Source organism: Stylophora pistillata, chromosome 12 (genome assembly GCF_964205215.1).
Source record: "Stylophora pistillata chromosome 12, jaStyPist1.2, whole genome shotgun sequence".
Lineage (NCBI taxonomy): Eukaryota > Metazoa > Cnidaria > Anthozoa > Scleractinia > Pocilloporidae > Stylophora > Stylophora pistillata.
In genome coordinates, this window is record NC_142530.1 from 7165097 (window position 1) to 7188084 (window position 22988).

Below are 22988 nucleotides of genomic sequence, written 5' to 3' on the forward strand. Positions count from 1 at the left end.
TCGAACAATGCTATCCCAACTCAGCTTTTAACACCACAGAAAAGCGAAAATGCAATAACAACTATTTTTTTCTGTCTAAAAAAGGAAAGAAGTTCGTCTGCATGGTGAACGAAGATTACGTGGGGATCCCGGGGAAACCTAAAACCTCATTTTTTTTCAATGTTTTTAAATGAAATATGTAGCAAGAAAGAAAAATAGAGTTAGGCTGGCGGAGGGGAGCTTCAGGAAGTGCGCCCGTCTTCCTCTGTCCAATTGGAATTTACTGAATTTTAAAATTAAGTTATACCTTTACATTAGCGATTAAAAGTAGAAAATACATATAGTGCCGTGGTCTGAAGTTAAGTTTTCAAAGGCATCTGGGAAGTGAATGTTACATTTCAAGTAGAAGACAAGAGACTTTTGCCTGAACAAATTTTATCCACCACTTGTCACCTCTACCTCTGTGAACAGTTATTAGTTATATGTTTGGTACATTGAAGGGCTTAAACAAATATTTTTGAGAGGCAAGAAAAGCTAGCAGTGCTTTTATCAAGACTGCATTGGAATCCTTAAAATTGCCAATCATGTGAAAATGCAAGCAAATGAACACGAACTTAAAAAAAATGGAAATTCATATTTCCTTACTGATCTTAAAACTCATGGGAAGGAACAGATGAAATAACTAGAGACACAAGTGTCGAAAAAAAATATAAAAAAATAAAGAAAAAGGAAAAGAAAGAATCTAATCTTGTAAAATAATCTCTTACTATTATATATCACTCGTTCTGTGATTCAGGAAAAATTGTCACAGATGCCTGCTAATCAAAATGTAAGTGTTTTATTTTCTAGGATTTCGCCACCCTAACTGTCGCATGTTTCGACATTACAAGGACACGTCTGTAACATATTACACGCAAGAAAATTTTGGGGGCATGAAATAAATTTTGAAACCCATTCTTTTTAGACTGCAACGTGTCACTATTACCATTATTATTATCATTATTATTGAGATTATAAGATTAAATAGATTGTCGTGTTTGTGTGGTCATTGCGCATGCAAATCTCTAGTAAAGCTGGATTAACGACATCACGTGCCCTTATCCAAAAATATAAGAATCTTCTAATTAAATTCAAACCACGTAATCCAACCTCAGTCCGCAACGTACACGGAGACGAAATTACGCAGGGTGATTGATCATAGGGTTTATTCTCAAACACACTGGTGGAGGGTAGTATTTCCAATCTGTTTTGGCAGGTTGTGCTAGTTCGTGATCCAATGAGGTAAGTCTCTCATCCGGCGTTGTGGTTAACTATAAAGTCGAATGAACCGAAAGCGTTGGCCGCTTACAAACTGTTTGCCTCTAGGCATACGTTTAAGCTCCAATTGTTGCCTTATTTGTTCCGGTTGCACACAATGGTAGTCGGCAGAGTAAACTCAAAGATTTATGCTCTGTAAATATTATCAGTCACTCCAATTCAATGATGGTCAAAGTTTGTAATCAATCTTGCTTTAAACGACGTTGAAGTTACGCAACCAACACATGATTGATTCGCCAGGCACTTCATGGCACTACACATGTCAGCCATTAGGTTGTTTAGAAATATGCCTTACCTACGTCATGTAATTGCTCACTTAGAAGTGATCGACATTTTACGCTGAGTGTAAAATCTTTGTGACAGGAAATATTTACAGACGACTGTAAATATTGCAGAATCATTGTTGAGTCATGAGTCTGCTCTGTTTTTCTGACCTGTCACACACCCTTGCTACACCCCCGCCATGCCTAATGTCCTCCCTTACTACGCCTCACAAATTTCTCATCTGAAAACGGCACAATCCACCGCTGTCACACTTCCGCTATAAATAATGGATAGATAAAGTCCGCATAGACGACTTTAAGTCCAGTCTTATCTAAGTTGCCCAAATTCTAGTTAATTCTGCTACAGATACTTCCTCACAGATTTTTGACTACCTAATGTTTGTAGTATTGCCTTGACGTACAAGATCTAATTAATTTACAACAATGGACTGGCTGCGTTAGGGAGCGCGGAGGTATGCTAGTCTATTTTGCGTGTTTTCCGCCTGGCTGCGCTTTTGTGGCTTCCAACATGTACCCCAACAGGCAACGACATTAAGTCAAAATAGCTTTCGTGGGAACATTCAGTTCACAAGAATTTCCGTACTTAAAATCTCTCGAATAACACTAAACCTAACCGGCACTATTAGTCAAAGACAGTTGAAAATCTTGCAGTATGTCTCGATTATCATTAAAAGGGTTCCCAGAATCAATTTTTAAATTTATTAGTCGCAGTAAGAGGTAAATATGTTTTAGACTCTCTGGAATTCGCGAAAACTGTTTATTACCTTAATTCGTTAGGTGCCTTTTTTAATTCATCATCCACGAATGGTTGAAATATGGTTATTCGTCTCAGCGGTGGCTTTGCTCCTAAAGGAACACTAAAAATAGTTAAAAATATCCAAAAAAGGAGACCAATGTTTATTTTCAGTAATTAATGTCAGGATGTGGTTAGCAAAAATTGTTTGAATGTAGTTCCCGCTTCAAATATTGAACAATATTTTAATGTATCGATTCCAATATCAAGATTTAGGCCTTCCACCTGTCATCCCCCACCCTGTTCATCACACACAAGGCTGGATTCCAACAATTACGACCCAATTTAACTTAAAAATGTGTTTTAAATGAATAATCGGGGAATGAGGAAATAAAACAAGAGCATTTAAGCTTTGTGTAGAGTGTGTTTTTCGTGAGTTTGTAACAATAAATGTCAGGGGTTCGCCAATTCATCGTGACTCTGTAATGAATACTGAGGTAGGATTAAAGATAATTTAAATATGGTCAGAGCCGTATGGCAAAAGTCTGTTGGCTAATTAAGCTCGGTCTCCAACAACGCTCTAAGGTGTCCAAATTGATATAGGAGAAAGTCAACTGTACATAAAGCTGTTAATCACGATCATTCGGCGAATTGCTGCCGATATTAACTATTGTTTTCCATCCACTTGCACCACTTGGATGGATAAAGCTCCTCGTTACTCAACCTTATCGTGAACAATGCTACTTGTCACAAAATGAAAAACAAAGCAACTAACAGGAGTTTCTGCTTTAGCTAGAAGCTTCTCTTTGTTTGGCAGCAGTATACTACTCCAACCAAAGTCAAAGTAGGGCGAAAAAGACCATTAATCCAAACCTTCTTTACCCTTGTATGTTTAAACAAGTTTGATTGGGAAAGCTGGACTCGCGTGATCACTCCTAATGGATATGAGATGCGTTAAAATGTCTAATTCTTGACGGGAGACATAAAAGAGTTGGAATCAATGACGATGAAAAAGAATAACATATAAGAAGCCGATATGATACAGACAAAAGAGCAATGTAATGCCAATAGAATATTACCATCTTAAAAAGAAAGTAATCGATAAATGACTTGGACAGACACAATTAATGGAGTGTTATTTTATGCTGGGCAAATTTTGTGTGTTTTGCCCTTTCTTTTCATTGTTGCCACTCTATGTAAATAGAATCAAATCGTGTTTGGAATGAAGAGTTTTTTAATTAACATGCTTGGTCTTTGTCACGTTGTTGCGATACATGTCAAAATACGCAGGAAGTATATCGTGAAAGAGGTCCTAACATATATAATTCAGAAGTTAAGTGGAGAAAAAAAGCGACCAAAACTTGCTAAAATCATACGCAGTTACAATAATTCGGGAACTTCAATCTCTTTGAGTTGTTTCATTGACGTCATTCGACTAGCAACACTACTCAGACTTTCTGGCTACTACGTAAATCAGCCGATGCCGTGCTTGAGTTCACTAAGTCACTGTCTTGTTTCCTTTAACAGTGTATTGAATATTTTTAGGGTAGAGTGGTTTCTTGGTGTGATTTACATGTAATCCAACAGATGGATGTCAACTGAGAGGGTGCTAGAAGGTGCGTTCTACTGAGGGTAAACTTTAAGAAAATCAATGGTACCAAGTATAAAACCGAAAACCGCTAGGTTTTCCTTTTTACAGAGCAGATCAGGTTTCACACATTGTGACTTAAATAATTATTTAGGTGATGTAGTGAACTAGAGAATTATAAGAGAAAAGATCGGCGCAACTGTAGAACATTAGTTGTATCATGATCCGAGGTGATCCCTGTTCATAACTGTCCTTTTGCGCTTCCTCTGAGTGAATAACTATCGTTCTCTTCTGAACATTCTGCAACAATTAAACCTAATAGGGTACAAATGACAGCGCTTCAAAGCTTAAAAGCGTAATAATAACTATCAGTTGTAGTGTGTAATGATTAAAAAGCTCCGTTGAAGTAAGCGTTGGGGTAGTCAAGATTCCAAAAGATTTCGATTGAAGGAGCAGTTTAACTTTTCAACCAATGAGGAGAGCTTTCTTAAGCGGAAGTGGGGTAAGGCTACAAGGTTTATTTAAGCTGAGGTGGGCACGAAAGAGGACTAGATTAAAGTCGCTAGCCCGTTGCTCAGTGATCTGACTCAGCGGAAACTGATAAGAAATGAACAAACAGATGAAAGATAGTCAGTGACATAAACGTGTTTCATATTGAATGCACTTTGAAATGAATACAGGTAACTGCTTATGGTTCATAAATTCGTAAACAGAACGCTCTTAGCTTAGTATCAACCAGTTTTCCAGCAATTTTTGACTAAGTGCCTTTGCTATTTTCTGTTAATCGATTCAACTACATCTGCATGTCAGCTCTTTTTCGGGATTAAAGTGAATAAAGTACTGTTAATGAATCATCAATCAAAGCTTGTAGACTATAGCCTTTGTAGCAGCTGCGTTAATGAGTTAGGAAAAGAATAAAGTAGCACTTCAAATGATTCGAATTTCTCCTTAAATAGATTGGCTTTGTTGTAGTAGACATGACGTATTTTCAATGAAGGTCTGTAAATGCTACTATTTATGGCAACTAATTTCAAGTAATTGATAAATAATTCATTGATCAATATAACTCTCTGTTGTTCTTGTTTTTAATTATACGAGTGATTAACAAAATCGGACGACCACGAAGCGGTAGTTTTATTTTTTTTTAACATGATTATGATTACAGGCAGAAATTGGACGACACGAGGTCCTGTTACCAATCAATCAAAACTATGAGATTCAAAATATGAGAAATAAACTAGACATCGGTTTAATGTTTTCATAAAATAACAACAGTTAACTCGCGGCTAAATGCGCACGCGCATGGAAATTCTGTCTACTAACACAGGCATGACTTGTGAACTGTCCCTTCAACTGTACGTGTCCTATTAAACTGTCCAACTACAAGCACTGACGTGTACACTGCTATTAGTGATTTAAACGGGCTGGTGATAGCCAATCACGTAGGAGAATTTTGTTATAGTTTTGATCAGTAACACAATCGGACGACTGCGAAGCTGGAAAGTCCTTAGACCAACGAGAAACAAAATATTTATCGGTTTAACTTATTCACCGAGAAATTAAAACATTACGGTTGGCATTTTTCTAATAAATCATAGGAATTATGATATTTATCACCGTAACAGCGCGCGTAACTGACGCCGAATATTCAACTGCATAGGTATGTCGCATGAACTGTCCGTTTTTACATGCCCGCAGATTTTGGGAAGGCCTAACTAAGCCCGTGCTTAGTTAAAAACAAGAACAACAGAGAGTTATATTGATCAATGAATTATTTATCAATTACTTGAAATTAGTTGCCATAAATAGTAGCATTGTTAGGCAAAAAGAAAGAAAGAAAAAGCACTGGCACCAATGTGCATGGTTTCGAGAAATCTATTTGGCAGTGAGGAAAAAGAATATGGCATTTTGATAGATTAGCTGAAAGTGACCGAAAGCTTTTCCTCTAAATTGTTCCAAAGTGCACCAATGGCATTAGAACGTGATTAAATTTTAAAAATTTTCCGGGAAAGAATGTCTCCGATCCCACCCGCGATAATTAAAATAGATCAAAATCAATGGTTCCTTTGGTTCTCGATAATCATGTCAAGACTAATTTCGTCCCTGTGGGTTTGTATTACTCTGTCCAATAGCAGGCATGACGAAAACACTGTCCTATTCAAGAATGCTGCTGCCAGGCCGCAAGAACCTATCACGTTCCAATATTTTGTTACATCTTTGATTAATTACCGTATCAAATTATTCAAAGAAAGTCAGAACTCCAGTTGAGCATTCTGTGGAAGACTGGAAATACAAAAGAAAAAAATCATCAATACAATTAATTGATACTGAATACATGTTCACTGGTCGTGTTCACTGATTGATCAGTTGATAAGAGTCAAATGTTACGCCATCAGTCCGCGGGAAAGCTTTTCAACAGCGTCCCCTTCATGCATGGTGTTTAAGAAGATGACATTTTTTTATGTGACTTTCCCTGTAAAGAAAACTGTCAGTAACTAAAAAACAAACAAAGCTGCGATATTCGAAATTAGGTTCACTTGGGGATGAGGTAAACTAAAAAACTTAACTGGAAAAGTCTACTCAAAGAGAAAAATGGTCCTTTTTCAACGGTGGAACAAGTGGAATAGAATCTTCACGAATCTTCGAACGACATGAATTTCTTTGGGCCAAACTAGTGTCGTGGTTAGAATGTTAAACATACAGGCCCGAGGCTATCAATTCACAATTATTTGAAAGACACCTTGTTTGATTATGGCTCGAACAATGCAACTTCACACTGACAATTATTTCCGATTTCCTTTTCCAAAGAATGAGTTCTTTGTTGTGGTTCTAATAAACTTTTACGATGTTGAATATGTTATTCGGCGTTCAGCTAGTTCCGATCAATTATTTCCACAAACATTTAAACAATTTACTTTTGAAAGCAGATGATCTCGTAAGCGGTTGAAAAGCTACGTGAAGTGGAGAAACCTCTAACTCAGGTTAGCTTGAGTGGTTTTGTCGCTTTGTTTCAGTTCAAGATAGCGGGAATGCCTTAATGGGTCCATATACGGTTTACGCTCAAAAGTTTTAAGACGGCCTCGTTCTTACACCAAAATTTCCTTTGTTCGGCACTGAAAAGATCTTCAGAAAATATGTCCAGTTGATCGTACAGCTGTATTGAAGCTATTAAGAAAGGGAGGATTCATTCAATCCAATGTGGTTCTGTGTTAGTTAATTACTTGCTAAAATATCGATAGCCAACATGTGTTAACGAAAGAATGACTAGATTAGGTGGCTAGGGCAAAAAGCCTTAGTTTCCATTCGGTGCTCGGTGGTATTGTGAGTTGCAGAGGCACTATTGAAGTGTTTGACCTATTAAGTGTCGTGAAGCCAAGCAGCGTTTCCACGACAAAGATACTCAATTATTGATCACGTCAGAGATAAATAATAGTTCCTTTTTTTGACAATTCTTCGTCCTCAAAACGAGGACATAGTCCTCGTTTCTTACAATCCGTTAATCCTCATGTACTACTTTTTTTTTTTGACGTTTAACTTATCGCAGAACAGAGAAGATTCCCTGACGTAATGACAAACTCTGTTACAGCGTCATGGTACATGAACACGAGTCGTCTGCATAAGCTCCTGTGCGCTGAAAGCTTTTTTGTTTTCCATTAACAAAAGCAATTAAAGCTCCCTAGTAAAGTGGTTCGTGCTTATTCAGGTTCACTTAATACACAACTGATTTATTATTACAGTTACCGTTAATTAAATATTCGTCAGTTATATTCAAACAGTATTTCTTATAATAAATTCATGGAAGTGCGACACACCTTCTGCTCTGGAGTAGAAGCCGCACTGCCTAAACATCCTAGATAAACGATATCACATATTTTTGTTAAGAAAAGAGGTTTTAATTGGCGCTTTCGTGGTCAACTAAACAAATGGGAAACACCACAGCGTACGCTATTAAGTTATGGATGCACGCGGGAGGTTGCTAAGCACGAAAGAAGCGTAAGAGTCGCTCGAGGCGATAGCCGAGAGCGACTCTAGCTTCTTGAGTGCTTAGCAAACCTCCCAAGTGCATCCATAACTCAATAGTGTACGCTGTGGTGTTTACCATTTGTTTTATAACATAACATTGATACATTGTAGCTAAAGAGTTCCCTTTTATTTAACAAATGTTACGTGACCAGAAAAAAGAAGCGCGCGCGGAAAAATAGTCTTTGCATTTGCTGACGTCAGCAGCGTACACCCATGGGCAAATGGTGGACGCTAAATTGACCAATCAGAGCGCGCGCTTTACTTTGATTATGTTATAATTTGCTTTAGCAGGTACACAATGGCTTGCTTAAAAAAGCAAAAAGGTTAAAATATTTCAAAATAACTGCGATAAGTCAAAATAACTTCAAATGAAAGGGTAAATACAAAGGAGGATAAATGAAAAAGTGCACTGACTCAAGCTTATGCTGACGAACTAACATATCAAATGGCTCAGAAACAAAAAGAAAAAGCAAAAAAATCAAAGGAAAACTGAGATTATGTTCGCTCCGACGAAGGGCTAACGCTCGAAACGTCAGCTTTTGGAATCGTTACGGTGGCCAATTTACCATTTCAACTTTGTTGATATATCCAAATTATGAGATTATGTTGGATATGTCTTTTCAACAAAAACAGGAGGGCGGCAGAAACTGATGTATTTTCATTAGCTGAAAGACGGAAAAAATTGTGTCTTGCTCACCAACTATACTCGTGGGTCTCGGAAGATGGGTAATAAAATGTCAACGTGAAAAAATAAAAAACTGCTGTTTACACATGACAGTTGTTGGTTGGCGTCCTTCTGTCTCGGGAGACAATGGAGTTGCGCCCATGGTCAGTCTGTGGTGGAGCTGCAGCGCCGGCTGTGGCTGTAGAGACCGATCCTCGAGCGGCAGATCCTGCTGCAGTTGCTGCATGCGAAGACGTTGTCGTCCGAGGGGGATTGGTTGGCCGCTGCTATCTGGCGCCTGCGAGCTCTCTTGTCTTCCCACTGCTCCTCTCTTTTCTGCTCTGCTGTCTTGATGGCTGACATGATGGTGGATCGCCAGCCACTGCGGTCCGCTGCCAGTGCTTCGAAGCCTGCTGGCGCAATGCCACCCGCCTTCAGGTCACGCTTGAGCACATCCTTGTAGCGGAGCGAAGGTCGTCCAGTGGGTCTGGACCCAGTGGCAAGCTCACCGTACAGAATGTCTTTCGGTAGCCTGCCATCTTGCATGCGGGTGACATGACCGAGCCATCGCAGGCGTCTCTTGGTTAGCAGGGCGTGCATGCTCACAGTTCTTGCCCTTGCCAAGACTTCGGTGTTTGGGATGCGATCCTGCCAGGTGATACCGAGGATTCTCCTGAGGCAACGCAGGTGGAAAGCATTGAGCCTGCGTTCTTGCCGGGTGTAGGGAGTCCAACTCTCGCTGCCGTACAGCAGTGTGCACAGTACACACGCCTGGTACACTTGCGTCTTGGTCTTGATGGTGAGCATAGTGTTCTCCCACACTCTCTTGGTCAGGCGGGCCATAGCTGTTGAGGCCTTGCCGATCCTCCTGTTCAGCTCGGTGTCCAGGCTGAGGTTGCTGGAGATGGTGGACCCAAGATAGGTAAAGTCCTCCACCACATCAAGGGTACAGTCACCTATGGAGATGCTGGGAGCAGTGCTGACGTCTTGGCCCAGGATGTTGGTCTTTTTTATGCTGATTGTGAGGCCAAACTGTGAACAGGCATGGGCAAAGCAGTTGATGAGCTCCTGGAGGGCAGTTTCGGTGTGAGCTGTGATGGCGGCATCATCAGCGAAGAGCATCTCCCGGATGAGGACTTTACGCACCTTTGTCTTGGCTCGGAGGCGTGCCAGGTTGAACAGGCTACCGTCGCTCCTGGTGTGCAGGTAGATGCCCTCTTCGGATTGGGTGAAGGCGTAGCGCAGCAGCAGGGAGAACAGGATGCCAAAAAGTGTCGGCGCAAGGACACACCCTTGTTTGACGCCGCTCTTGATGGGGAAGGGGTCCGAGGAGGAGCCATCGTACTGGACAGTACCTTTCATTTCCTTGTGGAAGGAGGTGATCAACCTCAGGAGCTTGGGGGGGCATCCAATCCTTTGCAGGAGTGTGAACAAACCTGATCTGCTGACCAGGTCGAACGCTTTGGTCAGGTCTATGAAAGCGATGTACAGGGGGCGTCTCTGCTCACGGCATTTCTCTTGTAGCTGCCTCAAAGAGAAGATCATGTCGATCGTGGACCTTTCGGCTCGAAATCCGCACTGTGATTCTGGGTACACACGCTCTGCCAGTGACTGCAGTCTGTTCAACACGACGCGGGCAAAGGTCTTGCCGACGATGCTGAGGAGGGATATTCCGCGATAGTTATTGCAATCGCTGCGATCACCTTTGTTTTTGTAGAGCGTGATGATGTTGGCGTCACGCATGTCCTGAGGCACACTTCCTTCCTCCCAGCATTGTAGCAGAAGTTCGTGGAGATGTTCGAGAAGACTGGTCTCTTTGCCTGCTTTTATGACCTCTGGCGGAATGCCATCGTTGGATTCACCGGGAAAATTTTGAAATAAACGCCGGGGGCCTTGAACGGAGAAAATGCGGTACCTCATAAACCTATATTCGACCATATAAAGGGATCTCAAGCCACGTTGTTTGAGATCCCTTTGCCAAAACTGATACTGAGGATTGAATGTTGTAGGCTTGAAAACAACTGAAAGGTTGCCTCTCAAAGGACTAGTTAAAATTTTATAGGTTAGAATTGTATTAATTGAAAGAGATTGTAGGATCCCAAGGAAACGTAAATAATATAGCACTTGGTGTTCCAGTGCCATATAAATTTGCGATAAAATAAGTATTTAAAGCTTGCTTCTCCATTGATGTGACACATTCATGTAAATCAAGGCAAAAGCGAATCCAATTGTCTTAATCATTTCAACGATCCACAATTTAAACATTAAAATTCCAGCAAAAGCTCATATTTAGCAATTCGTCGTCAACCTTACGTTAGCAGCTGCAATGTTGCTTACTAAAGTATGTCTCGTGAAATTAAAAAAGATGTCCACAGGAGGCATGTTTAGTTGATCATAACAAAAGTGCAAATTGAACCTGTCAAAAGATTTAACTGCTCAAGCAAATCTTAAAGTACTATATCAAAATGGTTCAGAGAGATCAAACATCAAGCAGGCTATCATAAGAAAACGAAGAACGTATATTGGATACGTATTGTCAACAAAGACAGGTCAGTTCCAATGCTTATATGCTTATATGCCTATAGTCTTTTGGGAAACAAGATTTCCTCATGCAACAAAAGTGCCAGTTATAATAATATATTCGTCAAAATATGTCAAAGAAATGAAGCTACAACGAAAACTACCCACTTGCCAATACAGACTGTATCATGAGATAGTTAACATCTAGTTATAAGTAGAAATGTAAAAGAAAGGTGAGTTATGACGCATTTGATGTCATCATTTCGTCTTTATTCGCCTTTTCCGTTTAGTGAATCTGTAAAAAAACAGCTGGTCTCAGGCTCTGGCTGGAAAGAGGTCGAAGCTACTTAACTCTCTCTTTGGGAGAATAAAAAAGATAGAATATGAACAGGATCATCTTTGACAGGTATCTTCTCAAAATTTCAATTGCATCATATCTGCTTTACAAGAATGTGCATGGGAGTTTGGAGCGTGCTCATGATTTCTCTGATACTTTGTAAGTGACCGTAGAGATACAGACATTTTTTAACTATAAGCTGGGAAAAGTCCTGAAAAACGCAATTGCAGTTCGAAAATCTCGGCAACCATCCTGCATGGAGCACTTGAGATTGAACACCACTTTTCTGTCACATTATTCAAGGACGGATTAGGAAAAATGTTGTGTGGGTGAAATGACGCAACTATTATCTCAAAACCATTGGCGATGTTCATCACTAAACATTACTACTTATTTTGCCTAACCACCTCGAATTTACCTCGACTAAGTTGGTAATGGTAGTCCTTGCTTTGCTGACTATAGCAACATCAAGGTACCGCACTTACAACGGAAAAACCTAATACTCTAGTTTATGCGCTATAATTATGATTGTAGCTGGACAGACGGAAGGGCCAAGAAGTGCTTTCACATGCACAATAAGTGAAGGGCCTTTCGATTTTTGTTTCGTGACATTTTCGGTCACCTTCTTCCGATCGTTTACTCAAACAGTTTTGAATAAGAAGGCCAAATTTGTTCCAAAGATCGGGCCACTGCAACCACCTAAACATTTTCCCCTTCAATTATCGAAAATAAGCGCATTGTAATACCTAATCGTGCATTTGTGCATACTTTCGCTCTTCCTTTAAGTATAGTTGTGGGTAAAATATTGATATACCAATGCTGAGAATTAACGATATCCACTCAAAGTGAGTTATTGTGGGTATATCGCGTGCGTTTAAGCCCCATGAGTACATGAAGCTTTTCTCTCGCTGTTGGGCAGAACCACCGTCATTCTCTCAAGTGTCATTAGTGTAAAACGACGACGCACGCAAAATAGTATTATGAAAGCAGTATTAGTATTTCATCTGCGCTGCCATCCATAACTGGCCAGAAATTCTGTTACAATGCAGGGTAAGGGCCGTTTGCGTACATGTGGCATTCCTTGATCCTATTCTAGCGCGGCAAAAGCCTGCGAGAATATGACCGCAAACAAAAGAAATGATCATCTCTTATTGAAGTATTGGAACACCTTAGTTTAATACCCAATTGTTTTAAGTGTTTACCAATGCGAAGAATGATACTATTTTAATTGCATTTTAAAATAATATATGACGCGAATTAGGACCACGTTTTTGGCGAATATAAGACATCAGTGATACAAGTAAGATCATGGAAAAGCAAGCGGAAAGTAAGAAAAATTATACAACCTCGGCGTGGACATTAGGTTACCATCTCTTTCACCCCTATATCGGTCTTAAGTGGTTAGCAATTATGCCATCTTGAAACTTAATCATTGGGACTGTGCCATAGAGAAACAAAGTGCAACCTGGGGGTAAGTTTGTCTGTAAATTGTGTTTGTTGTAATGCAATAATGTTAGGTATGATTGGGTCAATTGTAGGAGACGAAATGTTTTTCATTTTGAATGGTGAATTCATCCCTTCGACTACCTTCAAAGAGCAGTCTGTTTCCTCCAAAACGTACTTCTTGGACTTGGAGACAAGGAGGCTGCAAGTGAAAGCGTAAAGCACAGTTCAGCGATGTTGCGTTTCTCGTAGGGAGTCAAAGAAAAAAAGTTGTAAGAGATAGTGACAGAGTTTTTGTAAAGGAACTGAAATAACGAAATTAGTTAATGAGCGAACGTGTTACAACTTCGAAAGCGCTGAATGTTTAACAACGGGAAAACATAGAATCCTAGCTTCGTATGTGGATGAGTGATTTAATTCGCCAGACACGAGAGATATTTAAAGATGAACTATTTATATTCAAAGTGTTCTCGAACTTTCTTCGAGCACATCTTAATGAGCAAACAAAAGACGTTGTGAGAAGAAATAACTGCATTCGTGCAAAGCTGATTGCTGTAAATCATCTCGTTCATTTCAGCTGCTTTCAAACATTGATAAAACCACTTATAGTTGTCATCAAAATAATGTTTTATTTATTCCGGATGTATAACCGTTCGAGGGAAGTTTGTCAAAAGTGATCTTTATTTAGTCTTACGTCAGGGGCTTTACTTAAATGACATCGTCAAGGAATTTATCAATCGTCTCGAAAGTGCATACAATAGGTGAGCAGAAGTCACACCACCTGTAGGGGCGTTCGTTTGTTAGGAATTAGGATAAAATTTAAGGTGGGTATAAAGATTTAAAGGAAGAAGGCAAGATGAACGTTGAGTTATGGTATGTCAGCTTCTGCTGGCGATTGCGTATCGAGAAAACGAGTAATATATTGTGACTTTCGTCATGCGACTTGTCTGCTGTTGAAGTGCATAGTTTTCTCGAGAAGAGAAAAAGGATGAAAATTGTAATAATTTTGGAACAGTTATTACCTTTTCGCTGTACTCTACTGTCTTTACTGCGTTTGACGTAATATATGGAAAACATTGGTTTCATTATTCATACACATGGAAAAAATTGATAGAAGTTTTCCTTTTGGGATTACAAAGAGTCTTTTGAGCGGTGGAAGTTTAGAAGCAGAAACAAAAAATGCAATTTTTGCCCGAGATACATACAATTTACATAATGAAATGATAGTGAGTTTAGTTTAGATGAAATTTTACATGATCATTTGTTTGGTATGGGTAATGCAATGCCTCGTGAGTTATCGTCAGAATGCAGTATGTGCTCCTAATGCACAACTTAGTTCTCTGAGACCTAAGTCTTAGATACAATCAGAAAGTGCTTCAATTTGCATATCTACACAACGAGAAAAAAAAAACAGTTATTAACAGTCTAGAATTATCTTGTTTCTATTTCCTTCTTTCGGTAAACCACAAGGTAATAATTTAAGAAAAAGCATACATTACGTTCGACAGTTTAAAAACTGTTCAATTAATTACTTGGCAGAAAATAAACGAAATTGATGTGTCACATTCGTTTGACTGTATTAAAAGTCACATCTAGAAGGAGCAAATTTGACTCATCTCATTAAATGAGTTTATTACATTTCGGAACCTAGTTAATGGATATTTTTTAGAATAAGGCCTCACAGGTACTTGAGAACATTCTTGAATCATAATGGCCTGCGAGCCCTGTCATGCAATTTAGACTCTTATTGTTCTGTCTTGGCTTCTAGACCTTAAATGACACCTCGAGAATGGGAACAGTCGCAGCTTAATCAAAAGACGTCTGGCCAGAAAATACTGAAGATTCTCGAAAAGTGCAAGGTGCCCCATTTTTCTAACCGAGCCAAGAAGTTAGTCTAACACTTTGTTGCAAGCGACGCGTTTTGGTAAGTGTTTCTGCAAAGTTTTCAATAATACAAGGTAGTCAGAAGGCCTGTTTGGAGCTAATTGTGTAACTATCCACCACAGTACAAGAAAGCAGTTATGTTTCATCGCAGCGTTCTGTCTCGTCAAAGAAAAGCAAAAGTATAGCTCTCGCATGGTATGAATCATTCATACATTCAAGGAAAAAAATATGACCATAAAATTAGAGATATTTGTTGACTTTGCCAGCAATGAAGAAATAGAAAACGTATGCATGTTTGACTTGTGACTTTCGGTATTGTAGCTGTTTCTTCAGCTGCAAATCCATATATAAAATGAGCAGTATTTTTAATCATCATCAGTGGTGCAACTGATGGTATCACGGAGGGGTCACTATAGCTGAGGAATCGACGTTCTGTCGAAGCCACGTGCAAGTCTATTTTTTATTACAAGTTTCTCCTTTTCACTCTTTTGATAAACAAATTTTTAGAAAATTACACAAATACTTACATTTCAAATAAAAAAAAAATACTGAAAAAAGCATCCACACGAACACTTTTGGGGATACAATTTGTGTATGGTTTCAAACTGCAATTCGGACAAGAAGTAAACTATTTTTTTCCATGATTCGACACGGATTCGATCACACTCTACTTTAATGCATGACCTACGACACCAAACGCGACTTGAAATTTGCATGATAGATCACACACATGGGGTCGAGTCGTTAATTACATAGCGGTATTTCGAGGTATTTGATGTGATTTCATCCTTGCTCGAGGTCAGATAGAATGAAAAGTTGGTATCAAAGTCACGCAAAGTCATAATCATGTTGGCTGCTAATATTTTTACTGTTATCTTGCTTTTTCCACTGTTATCTAGTTTTTCGTTTAGCTTGGAAAAATAGTGATACAACGGACATATATTTACCAGAGAGCGTTTTGCCAAGAGACATATTTGCACCATGCAAAACTCGTGATGTATTGGCTAAGATTTCGTCGGCACAAGTGATATTGATGCTTCAATTTTTATCACCAAGAAAACAACAGATAGGTTATTAAGATTTTTTTTTCGCTTTTATCCGGAAGAATAGTTAAAAAGTTTTACAGGTGAGAGTAGTAATTGAAAGATATTGAAGGAAGTCTGGGTGAATTAATAGTACGTGACGGCTTGTGTTTCAGCATAATAGATCCCTGAGGTGAAATAGGTATTTGAAGTATGCAACTCTATCGATGTCACAATTCAAAAAAAAAAAACAAAAACAAAAAAAACTGAGAACGGTATAAAAAAATTGAATTCGAAGTATTTGAGTGTGATGAATTGGGGATTTAGCTGCTTCCGTTTTATGATCCACAATTCCAGCTCAGAATTATTGTACACTGATGTTAAAGATATTGGGGTATAGTGGATTTAAAGCTTAATTCCCTATTCTGACTGTAACAATACCCGGCCTGGTTTCTCGGCAGAACTCTTTCCTGTAATCTCTCTCAGGTAAAGCAAATAATTGCTTATTCACCACCGCGACACATGGTATCATTTGAAGTTAATATGCGTGTATAAGAGATATTAACAAACGTCATTCTCAAATGCCTTTTTTTGGGGGCTTTTTCACAACTTTTATGTCCTCACTATTATTTATTCTGACCCCTGCACAAGTATAGAGAGCATTCACTGCGAGTAATTTGCCACTCGAAGAAACAAAAGTGTTTATGCAGGAGCTTTTACGCTACAGTTGTCTTCAAATCTTTGTCGCCAAATAAAAATACTAAAACATCAATTAAGCTGAAGCATCCCAGTATTATTATGGGCTGGGCATGATTGCATAACAGTTTCTCCGCAGATGTCTCCGGTCAAAATCAGCTTGAAAGGGGAAATGCGAATAAAGCTCCTTTCAAATTGTTCGATTTTCGAGTTGGACAACTTAAAAAAAATTGAAATTTTCTCACACATTTTGAACTTCCTCGTACTTTTTCAGGAATTTATAGGAGAAAAAGCGCAGTGTTTAATATCCGAGCATTACTAAATCATTCGAAATATTTGTATGCTTCTCAATTTTCCTAATCCTTCTGGAGAGGATTTTTTTTATAATCATCCGCCTAAAAACTTTACTTAAATCCCCCCCCCCCCCCAAAAAAAAAAAAAAACCCTGGAAAATGCACGAATGTATTGGAATTTTCAGGAAGATTAACAGTGTAATGACAAGATATGTCTTGTTTTAGATCGAAACGAGAGAAGAGAGTATTCAAAAAATCATTCACATTATATGATGTATCGATGTAACGAATATGATCGGTCGAAGATATTAGGCATCTCTAAGACTCCACGTCATTGTGCCACCGGGAGTAAAATTTGTTCTGAATCACCTCTAAATGTCTGTGAATTGTGAGAAAACTTAGTGGTCGTCTAAAGTTATTTCAGAAAAGTCCACCTTCAAACGTTTCAAAGATACGAACGGCTTTCAAAACAAAACATATCCTTCCTATTCTTATACCTCTGACTAGTACCCAGTTTATTGCGGTCTTATTCTGCATCATTAACAAAACTAGCACAGGTTGTAAGAGGATGTCAATTTCATGAAGAAGTGGATTTTCTCGTAAGTTTTCTTTGCTAAAGTGTTTCTGAAAATATGATTGTCCTGAAACAGCTAACGCCAAAGGAAACCACACTAGGTAGATTTAAAGGTCGCTTTGATTGCCTAAAAATATTAACAGACTCAGAAAAATTGAATTTATCATTTTTTACCAAGCTTACTTCTAAAAAGTGACCCGGTGCCGTTAAGGAGTGTGAAAGTCTGAAGAAAAATAGGGCACATCATTGCGATCGCCAGATCAAAAAAAAAGTTTTTGTCCATCTTGGGCATCGTAGATGCTACTAAACGATAAGCTTCATTGCAGTATTCCCCTCCATCGGCTAACTTAGCAGGCATTTGTGCATAAATTGTATTGTACTGCTAGACTTTATTCATCACTAAACTTAAAAACATTCTCAAAAGAAGAATGATAAAACAGATATCTACCTGTGTTCTTCTTAGTTAACAGTCTGGCACCAATCTAAGTTGTTGGTGCAAGTTTCAATCACGACATTAAACATCAATTTGTCCATTTATTTACGTCGAAATGGCTGTTGTCAAGCACACAGTGTTTCAAGTTTTCACAAGCCTGCGGACAACACAAAAACGTTACCATGATAGTATATAACGATAATCAGTGAAAGGTATGTCAACGTATGTGCACGAATTTCATATATTTATTGTGTTTAATCAGTGAAAGGTTACATAAGTTAAAACTATGGTCTTTATTCCCAGAAGTAACGGGGTCAATCCGCCATTTTTAGCTGGATAACACTGGCGGTGGATGGACTGTTTCGTCGATTCAAACTTGCACACGTTTTTACGATAAACGTATGCCTAAATATACCTATCGCACATTATTACACAAAATATATATCCCCTTGAGTAAACATTGAAATACAAATTTGAAGAGATAGATAATGGATTTTAGATTTTCAATGAGCTGTAATCTATGCTGTGGACTTTGGGACAACAAGGCTTCTAAGAAAAATCGGCTGAAATATGACTTCTGTGTCGATTGAAAGTATTGCGTCTGTTTGGCGAGTTTCCCGCTTGATTTTTGTTATTATTCTATGTCTCCGTTATATCGAACATTGCAAGGCTGTCATGCATCTTGGAGAATGGGAGCGGATGAGGTCCCAAGGGAAACAATTAAAGTTCAGCTAGAGTAAATCCTTTAACTCCTTCTGAAAATTTTCCAAAAGTTAGTCACAGTTTTCAAGGTTAAACTTGGAGAAAGCAAATATAAAGGTAAATTAATCAAAGGAACCGAAAAACTTAGAAATATCACTGCCTTACAGCTGTTTGCACGAGCCAATCCAATCAGTTAATATTGTTTGGTCGCATGGAGATTGTACAATTATATTTGGAATTTAAATAAAAGTAAATACAATTATAGGATCTGAATGAAAAGATAAAACGACACTTGTTACTTGAAGCTCCAGTGGTTCTAAAAGTTACCAGTTAAAGTCAAGCTTACTTGTCTCAGCCGTATCGAAGCATGAAAAGCCAATCGTTTTTCTCATTTGTTCGGGGCGGAAATGAACTACGTCTATAGAAGACGTCTTAAAGAAATGAAATGGTGAGGAGAGAAGCGTTTAGAAAGAAGAAGAACATTGGAGAGGTCTCTCATTCGGCAAGAAGGTTACGTAAGTTAGTACTTGCAAAACACTGATCAAGTCAGTTCTGCCCGTCACGTGCCCGGCTAGATTAATCACCCGTATCAAGCCCTTCATTAGCTCCCTTGTTACACGAATTTACAAGTTAAGGAAGATAATTCCAGATCTTGTAGAAGATTCCAATTATTTGAATACTGGCAAATTACTCTTTGGTATGTATAGATGCACCTGTTGCAAAAAAAGAAAATCCTTGTTGTAGCTTATTTTTAAGATTGGATGAGAACACTATTGCTGTTGGAGTTGTATTTAGATTTCTGGTCACGTACGCTACAACACTGCTTTACTACAACGTTAATTGATTATTATTTTTATCAAGTTCACTCAGTGTCTTAATAGGAAACGGATTCAAGAAGAATTAAGATCATTTTAGATTCCCGCCCTGTTTATTTCTCCACTGAGAAATTTGTCTGGGCTGTTTTAATTATCCTACACAACTCGTAGCCACATAATTCTCGTCAGGACATGTTACAGCTCGCAATCTTCGCACCAAAAATTTCTTAGTTAATTTGAAAAACTCTAAATGTTAATAGCAAAGAATACCTTAAATAGCCCACTTAACATTGCTTCGGACATTGCTAAGACAACGTTGGTGATCGTTGGCACACAGCCATATCAGCTCTGTTCTTAGAAAAGATACCTGGGATGTGAATTTGCAGCAAAGTGTTTGCCCGATGTTTACCTTTCTCTTTTATTTTGGCAAAACGGCTCATTTGAATGAGTTTCTATGCCAGGCTAAGCTTTTGAAAAGGCACCCAGCTGTGTCTGAGGGTCTAGTTTAACATCCATTATCATGTCAGTTTCATTACACTGTAAACCACAATGACAAATTAATTCTAATGACATGATATTGAAAGAAAATCCACTCTGTTCTTGTCTCAAAATAAGTGCTCTCCGAGATTGAAAGCATCAACTATATTGTTTTCGTTTATGAAACCCGAAGGCTATTAGAGGCTGAGAGTGGGCCAAGGTTACCACAAAGCATGTTTGTAACTATCCCTGTAAGTTCAATTCAAGACCTAAAACCCCCTGAGAAAACTTAGATCACCTTGTGCCTTGCAGAATGTAGCATACGCATGCGTCAAAAAGAAATAAGAGCTTTAGCTTAGTTCCAGTCATATTAAAATGAACTAAGTGTGATGGGAGTAAGATATTTCTTGCGACGTTCTCAGCTAATATAAACAGCGCCTTGTAAGTGGTGGTCTATATTCACTTACTCTCTTTCCAAAGAAAGACGCAACTAAATGTTTTCCATCCACAACCGAAAGCTACGTTGAATTGACGTCGTCGTACGCTGAACACTTATGACTTCAATTGAGTAATTTAAACGAGGCCGTATATGGTAGTGTAGTTCAGATGTCAGACTTTGCCACTCAGGAGCCGATGTCCATTATAAACAGAGAATCTTTGTTCTCATTATGTATTAGTAATTACTGATCAGAAAACAATTGGCGAACGACAAAGGTAGTAAGCGTGTCGCCCTTTGATTGCCGTTTATATAGGCACGAACTGAAAACGGAAGCTTGCTAAAACAAAATTCAGCTTTCACCGCTCGGGGTCGTCTCATGTAGGTTGGTAAACTAAATTATAAGCAGGTCTGAAGTTCCAGGTGGCTTTCCTGAGTATTTTCGAGCCGTATGGGGCGCTCTTTTTGGTTTTAGAGACTTCTTGTAAACAAAACAGGTTCGCTTTCATTACTACGGACTTACGCAAGGTTATTTCCATGAAAGTTGAAAGCTGCTCACTTTGGTTCTTGAGAATTATTCAGTTTGTGGATTGCAAGGTTTGTCCTATGCCTGACGTCATTATGACCTTTCCCCTGCATACAATTTTCAAAAAGAACCTTGCTGTATGATTAGAAACCTCCACTCCAGTTATTTGTTTTTCCTGTACCACCCAAAATCGAGGAGTGCGGCAGTATTCATTGCAAGTCGATGCTCTTTCGGGAGCTTTTTAGTTCACTCTCAGATACAGGTCAGCCTCAGATTCTACATACGGTAGGTTAAAGAGATTCGTCCATTTCTAATGCAAAACTATTTCTATTCCGCCAGGTTGTTGAAGATGCTGCTTTCCGTTACCCAAGTCATGGTTGTTGCGTTACTATTCCGCGTCGCTACTACGGGCAAATCAAGCCACAGACAACATCGTTTTGACTGTCAAGTATCGAAAGGCTACCTTTACATGGGGAAGGCCGATTGTAGCTTCAAAATTACAACTTTTGGTTGTCGAGGCAGCTGCTTGTCGTCGGCGAAACCTTTCAGCCATAGAACTGGATTTGCTTCAAGTTGTGGGTGCTGTGCACCCATCGAAGATACCATTGAAGAAAAAACGGTGACCTGTCGAGGGGAAAAGAAAGTGATTCGTTATCCAGTGGCAAGAAAATGCGCCTGCAGACCATGTAACTGACAGTATGTCTCGTTTATCTATTTTTGGATGAGTTGCGTTTATGCAAAACGGGAACTAGTCAGAAAGTTTCATTGTACCTAATTGAAAACAATGACTGAGCAATAAGTCATCAAATGGAATTTAAGACAGCAATCGTATTTCCAGTTTCGATGTGTTTCCGAGAGGAGCTGTGGACTAAGACCTGAATACTTTTTACAAAATCCTACCAACAACAGGTTTAAGGTGAACATTAATTTAAAAGTTAACGTTACCGTATTTATGGCCATTCATTATATTTGTGATTTATTTTTGTAACCAGCTATTTGAACGTAACAGTTAGCTCACAATACGTTTATAAGTGTCAATATAGTGCAAAGAAAATTGTGCTGCGTACCATTGCACATTTCATGAAATGTAAAGAGAACAACAGAAGATTATGCGATAGTGCATCTTCTCAATACGATGATAGAAAGCCGTCACATGAAGAGCCATTTAAGAGAAATCGGAGTAAAAACCATGCGATAATCTTTTTAGGATATTACCCAATATTAAGTGAGATATTTAAGAGTTAAACGGTTTGGCGTATGTTAAGATGTTTCTAAATGGAAAGGCAATTAACGTTAATACGAAATAGACCATTCATGCCTAGGGCATGTCTCGGTTTCACGACCAATTTACGTAGAGTTAATATTGTTTTTGTTTGCAAACCTGCGTGGAATACCATCGATCAAAAGAAAATGAGACTGAACAAAAGCAAACAAGGTTGGAGACACTCTAATATAACACAGCACAGGCGACAGCGTTTTAAAACATGTATATTGAAGGGTTGATAATGTAGGGATTACGTGTATATAACTTTAAACCGACCTCAGATAATTGTAAATAATCTAAATAAATGTTTGAAACTTCATTAAATCATTTTGGTAAGGAAATTAACCCAATGAAAATATGTCCATAAAATCCCTTGTTGATTTTTTTAAATGCTTACTTTGAATTTGGCTATAATGGAGAAGCAGCCCTTGTTAATTGAAGTCCTCTCTCCAAAGCGGCGGCTGACAGTTTACATTTACACCAGTTCCTAAATTAATAGCATGATAAGGTAGTCTCGCAAACTCTGACATAGTCAGATTTTATTTCAGTGTTGCAGATGTATTTTTGCAAAGATGTAGAGATTTGCTTGCTCGAGGGTCTATAATATACCCTGAATCCTACAGAGGACAGTTTAAATGAAACCGCGATAATTTTTCTCATAATAAAACTACAAACTTCAAGTTTGCACCTTCTAACAATAGAAAACACTTACCTCTTAGGAGAGAGGAACTATTCCCATTAAAATTAAAATGCAATCAGCTTTGTTGTTATGTGTATTGGATCTCACTAGCGAAGCACAAACGGGTGACCGGTCTCTATTATAAGCAAAGAAAGCTTCGGAAGAAACATAATAAAGTACCAGGCTGGTAGAAATTTTTGGTCGCTCTTTACAGTATCTGTAGTTGTCTTGAGTGTTCGCATTTGCCAAATCTCCACCGTAAAAGGCTTAGAAATCCTAAACATTTTTTAAATCTGCAA

General features: G+C 38.6%; 1 protein-coding gene across 10 annotated transcripts; it reads left to right on the top strand.

Annotated features, from left to right (window-relative positions):
* The first annotated feature begins 1103 nt into the window (after window positions 1–1103).
* On the top strand, window positions 1104–22768 carry LOC111344294 (uncharacterized). 10 transcript variants are annotated; one of them, XR_015994269.1, is made up of 4 exons: window positions 1110–1260; window positions 3859–3929; window positions 14657–14812; window positions 21086–22768. XR_015994269.1 is itself a non-coding variant. In XM_088741886.1 (3 exons), the coding sequence occupies exon 1, from the start codon at window positions 9633–9635 to the stop codon at window positions 10026–10028; it is 396 nt and encodes a 131-aa protein (XP_088598012.1). In that variant the 5' UTR covers window positions 7836–9632; the 3' UTR covers window positions 10029–11137; window positions 14657–14812; window positions 21086–22768. The 10 variants fall into 10 exon arrangements, 1 of the variants encoding a protein (XP_088598012.1); XR_015994267.1 differs by lacking the exon at window positions 3859–3929 and having other exon boundaries at window positions 1104–1260; XR_015994268.1 differs by lacking the exons at window positions 1110–1260; window positions 3859–3929 and adding an exon at window positions 6736–6882.
* Window positions 22769–22988: the final 220 nt, after the last annotated feature.

What these genes read in the sequence shown, in the direction of transcription:
- LOC111344294 (XM_088741886.1), top strand. Translation starts at nt 9,633, where the DNA reads ATGGGCAAAGCAGTTGATGAGCTCCTGGAGGGCAGTTTCGGTGTGAGC.